Source organism: Rhinopithecus roxellana, chromosome 5 (assembly GCF_007565055.1).
Source record: "Rhinopithecus roxellana isolate Shanxi Qingling chromosome 5, ASM756505v1, whole genome shotgun sequence".
Lineage (NCBI taxonomy): Eukaryota > Metazoa > Chordata > Mammalia > Primates > Cercopithecidae > Rhinopithecus > Rhinopithecus roxellana.
In genome coordinates, this window is record NC_044553.1 from 114,431,151 (window position 1) to 114,444,622 (window position 13,472).

General features: G+C 48.9%; 1 protein-coding gene across 1 annotated transcript in view; it reads left to right on the forward strand.

The window, feature by feature from the left end:
* Nucleotides 1-13,472, forward strand: part of ARNT2 (aryl hydrocarbon receptor nuclear translocator 2) — a 201,298-nt gene that overhangs the window by 173,098 nt on the left and 14,728 nt on the right. Inside the window, exons 14-17 of the mRNA XM_030931473.1 lie at nt 673-796; nt 6,078-6,177; nt 9,631-9,769; nt 10,491-10,656. Coding sequence (XP_030787333.1) covers nt 673-796; nt 6,078-6,177; nt 9,631-9,769; nt 10,491-10,656 — 529 coding nt within the window. The remainder of the gene's footprint in view (nt 1-672; nt 797-6,077; nt 6,178-9,630; nt 9,770-10,490; nt 10,657-13,472) is intronic.

Consider the following 13,472-nt stretch of genomic DNA (forward strand, 5'->3'; position numbering starts at 1 on the left):
AGCCCAAAGGATTGCCCCATCCACACGCTACAATGGAAAGAGCAGAACTACAGGTCCCCTGGGAGTCTGCTGCTGTCACTCCTCCCTACAGAACTGAGCCATGAAGAATGTGTGAGTACCAGGTGAAGAACCAGGGGCCATAGTCAACCGAAGGGCTGAAGGACATTTCTGAGGACCATGCATGAACTCTAGTATGAGTGTACTCAGAGACCAACAAGAGCAGCTTCTGATCCCCTTGGGCCCCCTGGCTTCTTGGCCATTTCCCTGCCACTGCCTGTGTCCCATTCTTCTTCAATGTGCCTCTTCCTGTCATGCTGTGAGCCTCCCTCTTCACCGGCTCTGTCTCCTTTCCTTCTCCTATCTCCACATGATGTCCACTTTTCCTGATATTTAGAGTAAGTTGATTGTTGTTCATTTCTCACTCTAAGAAAGTAATCAGTGTGACTCTGTTATCCTTCCTGTGACCTTCAGTTCACTGTCCACAACCCCCTCACCGGCTGTTCTTGGCTTTCACATATAGAAAAGCTTCCCACCTGATAAAATGTTCCAGCCCCAAATGCCAGTGATTCCAGAGGGAGGGGTTCTGATGAAGGAGAGCTGGTGGCTTCTGGGGACACACACTCTGTGCCTTACGCATGAGTTGCTCTTGTGTTTTATTTAATGTGCAAACAGGTCCCCGTCCCCAACCTACCAGCTGGTGTTCATGAGGCCGGGAAGTCCGTGGAAAAGGCGGATGCAATCTTCTCCCAGGAAAGAGATCCTCGGTTTGCTGAAATGTTTGCAGGAATCAGTGCATGTAAGTTTCCAAATGGCACTGAGGTTTTGAGAGTGTGGGGTTTGCAGTTGCTTTCAGGCCATCTACAGACAGCTACTCTTAGTAAGAGGGGGCCACGGAAGGTGAGTTTAGAGTAACCATTGCAGGGTATAAAAATACATGAGTTGGAATGGATTCTCTCTACTCCTGGCCTTGCCTCTTGTATACCAGTTACCCAGGGTAACCAACCTGGGGTCTGGCATCTCATCATTAAAATTTGAGGAGTTGGAACAAATGAGCTCTATTGTTCCATTGTGCTGTTTAGTTTTGTTAAGCCAAAGACATGTCTCTGTAAAAAGTTGAAATTCAATCCCTAACACACAGAGGACCACATTTTAACATCAAAATACGCAGTAAAAAAGAAAAACAAAAATGATCCTCTATCCTACCACCTGGATATAACCATGTTTAACTTTTTAAAATATGTTTTTTCTATCTTTTTCTACACATATATATTCTTTTTTTACAGGAAATTGAGCTCACAGTAGCTTAGTTTTTTCACATGACAATTTATTATGAACATATTTCCAGATTATTAGACAATCTTTTTTTGTCAGTTGTGTAGAGTTCACGTGATTAATCCTCTGTGGCGGTCATTAGGCTGTCTACCTATGTCAGCACTGCCGTTAGAGGAGATGGTGCGGTTATAACTTAAGGCATCGCATGTGGCCAGCAAGTCCAGCTGCCTCGCCCTCCCACTCAGATTATCACTGAGATTAACAAAATGTAAAATTTGGAAAGATCTTTGTTGGTTCCAAAATCAGAAAAAGGATTCTATTTTCATGTGGTCAAGGAATTTTCACAAGATACAACGGAGTCGGGATGAGTTGAAGGGAGAAACCAGTTGGCTAGTGAAGAGGAAACATGGGGAACTCCGTCACTGGAAGAGAAGCCCAATCCTATCCCCTTGGGGCTAACAAGCTGAAGACAGTGAGGCCCGAGGCGAGGACAGACAGGCCTATGGAAGGTGGTGAGGGAGCACACCTCAGCCCTCCTGATGCCAGCATGTTGGTGGAAAGTCAGAGCCTCTGGGTGCTGGAGCTGCTTCCCGTTAGGGCAACAGGTGCCAGTACAGCACCAAGACCCATTGTCAACACACAACAAAAACCAGACCCCTCAGCACAACAGGGGAGCTCCCGGCTCTTGGTTCCCATGGCCACCCACCCACATCAGTATTTCCTCGACTTTTCTAGAGAAATATCATTTCATCCAGTAAGAAGAGACAACAGCACATCTAAAAGGTTTTTTTCTCTTCAGATAAGCCTGAAATATTTGACCAGAGACCCACAGCGTCCCAGAGAAATCCAAACATAGACACTTTCTCATAAAGTTAACAAAACAGAAAAAAAAAAAGACAGATAAGAAAAAAGAAGAGGGGGGAAGGGTCCAAGGGAAGGAACGAGAACAAATGTCCTCCTTTGGAAATGAATTTTTCTGATAAAGAGGAGAAGGTTCAGAGACTCTTCAGTATCTCTTCTCTAGGTGATTCTAGGCCATCCTGCATGTCTGAAAATGAGTTATTTGAGGTGGGGAAAGTGATGTTTAATAAATTGGATCAGTACAAAACAGGCTAATATTGCAGAAATCCAAGTCAGTGAATTAGAAAGAAACATGAATTTTCCCGAAATACAAAAACTTAGGTTTTCCAAGTGAAAGAGCTCAATGAATACTAAACAAAAATTTCAAAGAAACTCACACCTACACATGATCTGTTGTATTTACTTTTTTAAATTTGAAGAAAGGAAGAAAAAATCCTGCAAATGTTGAGATTAAAAAAATTACCTTACCTACAAAGAGAAATCTTTTGTTAGCCTTCCCCAAGATATTAAATGCCAGAAGACTTAGGAAAGTGGCGGTGGTGGCAGGGTGGGGAGCAGCGGGGGCAGGGTGGACACAGGAATAAATAGAGAGTTTGGAAGAATATGTGACCCTGAAATTTTCCACCAGCCAAGCTGCTTTCCTATTTGGAGGACAACAGAAAGACGTTCACAAACATGCACTGTCTACATATTCTGCTTGCAAAAAAACTACTTGTAAATTGTACTTGTTTATGAAATGAATCAAAATATAGAACATGAGAACAGAAATGATAGGTTGGAAAAGCAGTAAGGATGAAAAACGAAACTAATAACACTGAAAATTAACGTAAAAATTATTAGAAGATACGAAAGACAGAAACAATAAATAAAACTTAGAGTCTAAAACCTCAAATCAAGAAATTTAAAGATTTCCTCACCAAAGATCCAGACTCATTTTGGAATGGGTGTAGTATTTATAAATAGGTACAGATTTATCATCAGTGAATATCAAGAATAATTAAATATGTTGACTCCCAATCAATAGCTCCTGAATAATATGCTGCCAAAATATGATATAACAAAAACAAACTGAAATTAATGATTTAACCTGAAAGAAGGGGTGGTAGAGATGCTCTGCAAACCCAAGAAGGAAAGTAGGGTCATCAGTGTCGCCAAAGAAAAATTCAAACTGTCCAGTGAGCAGAGAGGCTTAATTTATTCAGATACAAGATGTAACCTAAAATGAAGACACAGATGTCATAAGCATTGAAATATGTGAAAGCCAAAATAATTAGAATCACAGGAAGATGCTGATAAAGCCACATTATAGTGGCTTTTATAGATCTCAGTAGGCCTTTCTCCATCTTTAACAGATCACATAGATCAAAATAATAAAATGGAGAAAAATATAGAAGACTGAAAACTAGAGTCAAATATCTTTAAATACAATTATATATAATATTATAATACATATTGTTATATATAATGTTATACCCTTCAAATGTCCTGGAGCAGTTACAAAGAAAATGTGTTTCTTATTTACCCAAACCACAAAAACCTTAAACACATGAGGGAAAAAAATGGGTTGCATTAAGTTTATTATCTTATTTTTATTTATATTTTTATTTTGTTTGTTTGTAGTTTTGAGATGGTGTCTTGCTCTGTCACTCAAGCTGGAGTGCAGTGGCGTGATCTCAGCTCACTGCAACCTCCACCTCCCCGGTTCAAGCGATTGTCCCTGCTTCAGCCTCCCGAGTAGCTGGGATTACGGGTGTGTGCCACCATGCCAAGTGAACTTTTGTATTTTTTAGTAGAGACAGGGTTTTGCCATGTTGGCCAGGCTGGTCTCAAACTTCTGACCGCAGGTGATCTGCCTGCCTCGGCCTCCCAAAGTGCTGGAATCACGGGTGTGAGCCACTGTGCCTGGCCTGCATCAAGTTTAGAGTCAAGAGAACTACCTAAGTCTACCTTCTTCCTGCAAGTTTGAGCCTTATCTCTCCCCCACACCAATCTTGCTCTTTATTCCCAAGATTCAAGATGTTATGATTAGGTTAAAAGTACACACCCAGGAGCCTGAGCTCCTTCCGTCCTTTAAGGATTTCCCACTGTCTTACAACTGTCACTGCAGCAGAAGAAAATGAACCATAAAAACTGCTCAGTGGCCCCTTTTTATTAAAGCCTCACAGAAGTTGTTTCCATGCGTGCGAGAGTCAGCATGTGGTCCTTGCAGCCTGGTCTCTGGGCCCCAAGCCCACGAGCCTGAATGTCCATCACCGCATCACTGCTCACAGCCACTCGGAGGGACCTACACACTCTGCCCCCAATCACCACCAGCAAGCCAGAGATGGGAGCAGATGTGGGGGCTGTCTAGGCACAAAATAATCACCATGTAACTAACCTTATTTCCTTTATTCCAGTATCTCTCTGTGGGCGAACATGTTAGGGACTGTAGGAATGAGACAGGTAGACATTTGAAGATTCTGGGGCACTGGGAGGGCATTTCAGAGAGCCCTGGGCACCCTCCATGACCGAAGGAGGGAGAACTGGAGCCTGCTGTCTAGCACCCTGCCACCATTCATGTTCCCACTCCTGTTTCTCAAACCACGATGCAAAGCACCTTCTCCCTCGTGTAAGGGAGAAGTTTAGGTTCTCGTGTAAGACCTAAACAGCCAGCTGGGTCTTGAGCCCGTTTCTTCAGCCGTGTAGCTTTGGGTGAGCCTGTGGGTGAGCCAACTCTGCTCACCATTCTGTGGTGGCAGAAAATCATGCATTATTGCACCTCCTGGCCAGGGGCTGAGTGTTTTCAGTGTTAGAGGAGCTCAGTCTCTCAAAGAAACCTTAGTGGAAGGTCAAGGCACACGGGTCCGGGGCTGTTCCCTGGACATCACCGGCTGTGGCACCTGCTGGGTGAGGGTGGCAGGGGTAGCTGAGTTCCAGGGCAGTAGGAAGAGCACTGGGCTTGCATTCATGCCCTGGGCCCTCCCTCGCTGGCTGGTGACTTCGGACAAGCCACACCTCACTTTTTTCATCTGTAACAAACAATAGCAAACTTTAGTTTCTGTTTGCTCTGTTATCAGGCACTGTCGTAAGCACTTAGGTTAACTCACTGAATTCCCCCTACAGCCCTCTGAGGAAGATACTTTTATTCTCACTTTTTTCTGTTGGGAAACTGAGGCAGGGGATGATTAAGTAACAGTCCAAGGTTGCACCTCTTACCTTGGAGCTGGGATTCAGACTCAGAGAGCTGAGATCAGAGCCCATCCTCTTCACTGTTACCCTGTGCTTCCTCATCCAGAACCAGAGGACTTGGAATCCCTACCCCACAGGGTTGAAAAGACTGGATAAAATAATGTCTGAGAAAGAAGTCTCATTTTTTTTTTTTTTTTTTTTTTTTTAGGCAGAGTCTTGCTCTGTCGCCCAGGCTAGAGTGCAGTGGCGTGATCTCAGCTCACTGCAGCCTCTGCCTCCTGGGCTCAAGCAATTCTCCTGCCTCAGCCTGCCGAGTAGCTGGAACTACAGATGGCTGCCACCACGCCTGGCTAATTTTTGTATTTTTAGTGGAGACAAGGCTTCACCATGTTGGCCAGGCTGGTTTTGCACTCCAGACCTCAAGTGATCTGCCTGCCTCAGCCTCCCAAAGTGCTGGGATTACAGGTGTGAGCCACCACACCTGGCCTCATTCATTCTTTTAATCTTCCCCACTCTCCAAAAAAGCCTTGCCATCCAGCAGCCTGTGGCCTAGCCTAGGGGTCAAGAACAACAGCCTAGTGCCCTCATATGCCAGGGAGGCTCCAGGGGAGATGAGGAGGCAGAGGCAAGGTTGAGGAGATTGCATGCAGGTGGGCTGCCCCGACTCGCATCCTCCCGTTCCTGCGCCCACCCCTGCACCTGTTCTTGGGGCAGCCTCCTCTGTGGTCTGCAGAGCAGGGAACCTTCGCGTGTGACTCCTGCTCTGGTTTTCCCAGCGGAGAAGAAGATGATGAGCTCAGCCTCTGCAGCAGGAACCCAGCAGATCTACTCCCAAGGAAGCCCATTTCCCTCCGGACACTCCGGGAAGGCCTTCAGGTATGTGCCAGTGAGGGGGACAATGGCTTGGGAAGATGCTCCCTCGCCAAGAAAGTCCTGAGTCTCAGAGCACAGCTCTGTGGGCTATAATCATGAGTTAGTGGTTACCGGCGCTCCGGCCTTGGGCTAAACTGAGGATTCTGGTGGCTCTGCTTCTGCTCTGTGAGCCCTCCATGAGTTGCCATAGATTCCTGGTGTCAGTTACTCTTTCTTGGATGTGAACAGCACCAGCCACTGTGTTCTGTAGCAGTGATTGCCAGCGAGAAGGGAGTGAGTTCCCTCTAGCCAGGACCCAAGTAAGCTGGAGCTGGGAACAACTGACAAGGTAGCAGGAAGTATCCTGTCATCTGGTACCCAGAGGCTACAGCCAAATCCAAGGAAAACTGGACAGCTCAGCACATCATGTCTGAGCCTCATCCTAAAGGGCACTCCAGGCTTCAGGCAGGGTGTCCAACCTTCCCAAGGCTTGGTCTTAGCATCAAGGGCATCTGGTAGGTCATTGAGGAAGCCCTGACATCATCACTGGAGGCAAGGCTTGGCTCCACTGACTTCTGGGAAGACAGAAGCATAAACTGGGAAGAACAGTCAGAGAAGAAGCTGGCAACTCTTGGGGAGGGTGTGTGGGCACTCACCTGTGCCTACCGGACACCCTAAGTTCCTCATGCCCAGCAGGACAGGGCTCCTCCAGCAAGGTTAGCCAGAGCCTAAGCAGAGCTTCCAGATGTAGGCAGAGACCAGGAGGGTAGGTGGGGCTGGCCACTCAGAGAGAGGGCCCTGCCAAGTGACTGCCCTAGACACAAGGAATGAGGATCTTGCTTCCACACTGGTTCGTGGACAGAACTCCTGGAGACAGATTAGCAACACTGCAGTGGCTCTGGCCATGCCTGCAGCTGAGTCTCGCTGAATTGCACACTGCTCTGAGGCTCTGAGGAGCTCTGGCTGCAGGCAGGGGCTCTGGTCTGGGGACAGCAGACAAGATGGCAGCCCTCTGTGAGCAGTACCTAACCATCATCACTGCAGGTCATGCGGCTCTGCTGAGCAATAGTCAAGCCCTCCAGACTTCTCTTGGCGGCTGAGTTACTCAGCTACTCAGCATGCATTGATCTTGGTCTATGCCAAGCCCTGTGCCAGTCCTGCCTGGGTGCTCATGTTCATTGGGTCCTTGTGACACTTGCTGCTTGTCCTTCACTCTGGACAAAGGGGATTAGGGAGGGTACAGCAGCAGGAGGCAAGGAGGGGGCAGTTCAAAGGCAAGAGGATAGCCCAAGGTGGCATGGCCAGAGAAGGTCTGGTGGACTCTTCAGCTAGGTCTGAAAGCAAAAGTCAGGTTCTGCCTCCTGACCAGGGCAGTGGTGCAAGGGCCTGAGGAGTGTGCTGAGTGAAGCCTCGGAGGAGGCATTGTTGAAGAAGGCCTCACTAATGGGAGAAACAGAGGATGACCACGTTTTTCTTAGACAATGGCCTCACCCAGGCTCTGCACCTCAAACACTGGACTGTCTGCCCTGAGCCCTGTATGCAGCAGCAGCCGTGGGAGCCATGTGAGGAGGAGGACATCGTCACTGATGGCCTTTGGGAGAAGAGTGAAGCTACAGACAGTGCCCGGGGCAGACAGTGCCAACATGAGGCGCACAGCCTGGGTGAGGCCATTGTCATAGAACCAAAAATGTAGGGTGCACAGGGCAGTGATGAGTGATGGGGAAGGAAAAGCAGGCTTGGGGCAGCTGGCAGTGGGGAAGGAATCCAGGGAGTGTCCGAACACCTGTGCAGAGCCTGGCATAGAAAAGGCACTTGCTGAGTACTAGTCTGCAAAAGGAATGAATAAATGACTGAGTTAATTAAAGGATGCCTGTTGGGGCCAAAGCCTGTGGAATGTGCAGAATTTCCTATATATCCGAAGGGTCTGAGCTGGTTTGGGTTGGGGTAGGCTGTGGGATGAAGGACTCTGGGGCCCAGTATAGCCATAGGGAACCCTGGGCCTCTTGCAGAATGGTGTTGCTGGCACCCGAAGTACATCCTCACCCGCAGTCCTCCCGCTCTGGTCCCGCCAGTTTTGGTCCCTGCCTGTCCATACCAAGGCAGGCAGCTGTAGCTCAGAGGCCCCCAGGGAGGACTGTGCACAAGGGCTGGCTCTTTGCCCCAAGAAGCCCATCCCTTTCAGTCAAGGTGCCTTTCCGAGGGCTTCTACGCTATAGCGGCCCTCATCAATCAGTGTTTTGGGGAGGACACCAAAGGCTGAGGGTCTGTGGGAGAGGGCCCTACTAGACCATAGTGACCAGAAAATGTCCTCTGAAGCAATACTTCCATCAGGAAGGAGAATGGGAAAGGAGCCCTTATGTTAAATGAGAAATTGATTGTACAAAGATGGGAATGATATCCCCTTTATATAAGCGACTGAACTTGTTTTACAATGATCACTGCAAGAATGTCTCTGACATTCTTGGTTTCTCCCTATTTTAAAAGGGATCAAATAGCATAGGAAACTTATTAGAATACAATAGTAAAATTTTACCCAGTCTCTACTGATCTCTAGCCTGCCTTTCTTTTAACATGGAGCTGAAAATCCACCTCTACCAAAAGCCTTCTGTGATGAGCCCCATTCTGCCCTACTTGACTGATTCATGGGCACCCAGTGCACTGCCCTGCATGCTGAGCTAGTCCCAGGGACGCAGGACAAGGGGCCTGAAACAAAGTAAAAGTCTGCCCCCAGCCTTTTAGTCTTTGATGAGCTTCTCATGTAATCGACATAGCCCGGAAAATCTCCTGGAAGAAGCACCTGGTGGTACATACAGACAGTGCCTGCCAAGGAGCTAAGCAGGGTCAGAGATTTAGCCTGCAAAGGACATGCAGAGAGCACAGCACACAGCAGGGACCTTATAAAGATGAATTGAGTTAAGTCGAAGGTGAACTGAAGGTGGGAGGGATAAACTCGGGGTAGCAGGACTAGGCCCCATCCAGCAGGTTTTCATTGAGAAGCTTTTCTTTCCATTTAAAACTGACAGCCTGCAACCTATTTCCTGAATCCTTAAGCCTCATAGGTGCCCCAAAGGAACAAATTAACCAGAGCACAGAAGAGTGAGTGAACACCGGAACTGATTTTTATTCTAAGAAGCTTCTCTCTTTGTGGGATCCAAATCATCTGTTGAGAGCAGAGGATGTACAGGCTTAGGATAGGGGCCGAGGAGTATGTGGGAGACCCTGGGGAGGACGAGGAGAGGAAGTACCAGACTACCAGACATGGCAGGACTACTCAGCAGTGTGGCGGAAGCCCTGAAGGGAGAGGAGGACAGCCAAGGGGTTTGAGGCTCGTGATGTGTTAGTCATTTTCTCGAGTGACATGCTGCATGGAGAGAGAGCCAGGAAGGTGGCCCAGGGTGGATTGTGTGGTTGGCTGGGCGGGTAGACTCATGCAAACCAGGTGCGTCCTCAGGATAAATGCATGTTCCTGTTTTCTAGCTCTTCAGTGGTTCATGTGCCTGGAGTGAATGACATTCAGTCCTCCTCTTCCACCGGCCAGAACATGTCCCAAATCTCCCGGCAGCTAAACCAGAGTCAGGTGGCGTGGACAGGGAGTCGTCCGCCCTTTCCGGGACAGGTATGGGTGTCTGTGAGAGCGTCTCCCCTGGGTGCCCAGAGAGGCAGAGCATTCTGGGAAGTGCTTTCTTTGGACTGCGGCTCTGAGGATGGGTCGGCCCCTAGCTGGAATCAACCACCCTCACGGCAGCTGGCTCCTCAGGAGCACCGGCCACCCTCAGGGCCCTCGGAGAGCCTGGTGCCCAGCCTGCAACTTCAGCAGCCTTTTCTCCTTACAGCCATGCCCTGGGGCAGCTGGCAGAAAAAGGCTGGGCAGGTAGAGACACCCCATCAAGAATGAGCCCCTCACTACTCTGGACCTCTGGCTGTTCCTGTGCCAGGAGGACATGAAAACACCCACCCTTGTGACACCCCCAGACCCCTCATAGTCACTGTGAGGGTGGGTGTTGCCTAGGGAGTTGTGGGTGTTCATAAAGCCAAGGCCTTAGTAACCGGACGCCAGAGGGCCGGGATACTAAGGCCCTGGGATCCAGGATCCAGAGGGCCAGGATCCTTGTAGCCCTGAGGAGTAACTTTAACCAGACATGCTCCAAAGATTCTGCAGCTCCTGGGCCCTCACACACCGTGCTGATCCCAAGCCTGTGCCTAGCCAGACAAGAGGGCCATGGGGAGTCACTATCAACCTAGAACAGACACTGCCTCTGTGACCAGCCTGGGGCATGGGTTGGGGGTAGGGGCCTGCGGCTGATGCTTTCCATCTCTTTGTTTTGTCCTGATTATAGCAAATCCCATCTCAGTCCAGCAAGACTCAGTCATCTCCCTTTGGGATTGGAACGAGCCACACCTACCCGGCAGACCCCTCTTCCTACAGCCCCCTCTCCAGCCCAGCTACCTCCTCACCAAGCGGGAATGCCTACTCCAGCCTTGCCAACAGGACTCCAGGGTTCGGTAGGTGGGGAATGAGGGAATGAGATTCTGGGAAAGCCAGAACATCTTGAATTCAGGAGGCTGAGCTCCAGGCTCCCAGCTACCAAAACAAGGCCCGGAAGTTTCCAAGCACCTCCTCTCTCTCTGGCTATGAGGAGGCCTATGGTGTTCCTAAGAGACTGGATGCTTAGGCCTTGGCTTTGTGATTTGGCTTTATCATTTTCAAGGCACTGGGATGATGTTCCTGTGCTGTGATGTGATCTACATACCATTTTAACCCATTATGGCCCTAGCAAGGATTTTCAGGTCCCCCAACTCAAAAACCTTATAGTCTTGTTTAAAGAAACTAGAGAATAGCTATAGAGACAATCAATTGCATAAATAATCCTGCAAAGTTTTCTCTTTCTTTTAAATATTAAAAACACCTATCTTACTTTGTTAACAAAACCTCAGGCCATAGAGGTTAAGGAACCGCTGTGTTCTGTGCATCTCTCAGGATCCTGGGCCTTGCCCACTCTCCACGTGTTTAAGGAACCTCCTCAGCATGTCTCCCAGGGCTGGGGCTCCGCTCCACGTCAAGACAGGCTCATAAGAGACCCATGGTCCTTGTAAGAAGTCTGAGCTGGTGCCTGCTTTCTCAGTGAGGTCACTGGGTGACACCCAGCAGTGCAGCTCGTAGAGCTTTTCTCTACAGAATTGATTCTTCAGATGAGCATGAAGCTGAGCCCAAACATCTGAATTTCCATGTGGCAAGTTAAAAGCTTCCGTTAGAACTGCTTGCCTGTCAGCCTTATGAACAATTCTGTGCAGGCAGAGCGTGGTGACTCACATCTGTACCCCAGCACTTTGGAAGGTCGAGGTGGCAGATCACCTGAGCCCAGGAGTTCGAGACTAGCTGGGGTAACATAGCAAAACCCTGTCTCTACAAAAAAAAAAAAAAAAAAAAGAAAAAGAAAAATTAGGTGTGGTGCATGCCTGTAGTTCTAGCTACTCAGGAGGCTGAGGTAGGAGGATCCTTTGAGCCCAGGAGGTTGAGGCTGCAGTGAGCCATGATCACACCCCTGCACTCCAGCCTGGGCAACACAATGAGACCCTGTCTGAAAAAACAAAAGAAAGAAAAATGCTGTGCAGAGCCCCTAGCACACAATGGGGAGTTGTCATCTGCTGCCCACCCCTCCCCACCTCCTCTGCTAACAGCAGCACGTCTGCCCCACTCAGCCCAAGGTCTTGGGGCACAGCATTTCCTGAGGCCATGCTTGTCCCTCCAGCCTTAGTCACATTTACTTGCAGTGTGTTCTCCTGTTCACCTGTTAAGCATTCTTGCCACACGATTCACTGGAACCAAGTTTAGAAGCACAGCACCCTGTTTGAGGAAGGAGAAACCCCATGGCAGTTGCTTTCGAGTCATCCAGGCACTCAGCACAATTACCACCTTGAGCCCAGAATCCTGTTTCTCAGGACAGCATCCATCTTCCTGCAGTCACACATGAGATCCTTCTCTACATCTGGTTCCTCACCTGGGTGTGGAGAGACCCCTTCATCTCCTCCTGAAGGTGGGCCTCGTAGACTCAAGTCCCCCTGGGTATCTAGTCCTTCCTGGAAGCGCAGGGACCATCTGGCACTGATCTACTCAAAAAAACCTTCAGTGCTAGGCCCCAAATCAGCACTGGAAAGCAGACGACAGGAGACCTGGTCCCCACCCAGAGAAAGACACAGTCCAGAGACTGGGGCAGGGGAGATAGACAGGTAAAGGGAGGCAGGCAGGACAGTCTGCAGTTGCAGCAGCCATGGTCTGTGTGGGGGCCCTTGTGGCTGCAGGCCAGGAGAGTCATTATGTCTGATGGGGTGAAGAGAGGCTTCGGAGCAGAGCTAACACGTAACCCTGGCAAGGTCTTGGAGCATCCCACTGTGGCCGTGACAAGACAGGTGGGCAGGCCACTTCCCTGCCCCAACCATCCAGTGCCTTTAGCTCCATGCCTCTCTCTAGTCTCCACTAAACAAATGCCAGGCCCTGAAGTATGAATTGAGATGGGACACAGGAAGGACAAAGCCCTGGGCTGAGGCTACTGCACCATTGATAGCCAAGAACAGGCTCAACACAGATGGGGCTCCAGGTTCGGTGACCATTTTTTTACCTTTGCCTTCAAGCTATCTCACACTCAGGTGATAATAATAGTAATGATAGCAGCCTGCCCATACTGGGTGCTTATTTTATTATATGCTAGCATGTAGCATTCATTCAGTACCCACAATAGCCCTAAGAAGGAGATACCATTATTATTCCCATCTCACAGATAAGTAAACTAAGGCACACTGAGGTCAGATAACTTACCCAGGCTAACTTACTGTAGCTGATAATAGCAGAATCATGCCTTTGGAGCCAAGAATCAAAGCTGGGCAGTACGTCTGAGACTATGCTCCCATCACTACTCTGTGCTTACCATCATTTTCAAATCCATTCACAGGGGACCTCAGAATTAAGCAAGAATTGGATGTCCCAGCAGATGTCCCTTGATGTACATTCATGAGAAAGGGGCTGGAACCCTTCCAATGACAGCATGAAAAAAGAGTATAAAATCAAGAAATGAAGGACTGAGAAGTTTCCTATGGCCTTGCCATCAGTGCATCACGTGTTACCTTTGGCCACAGCTGTTTGCATGGAATAGGATGCAGGGAGAGTGTGTTGAAAGCCAGGCTGTGGTGGAGTGAGCAGGTGATGGAGTGGGGATGAAGCTGAGCAGGAGAGCAGGAAGGGAGGCTCAGTCTTGGGAGAGAGAGGGAGACCTCGAGGTGAGGGGTTGCTGTCATCATCTGTGATGAGTATGCTGCTGGAGGAA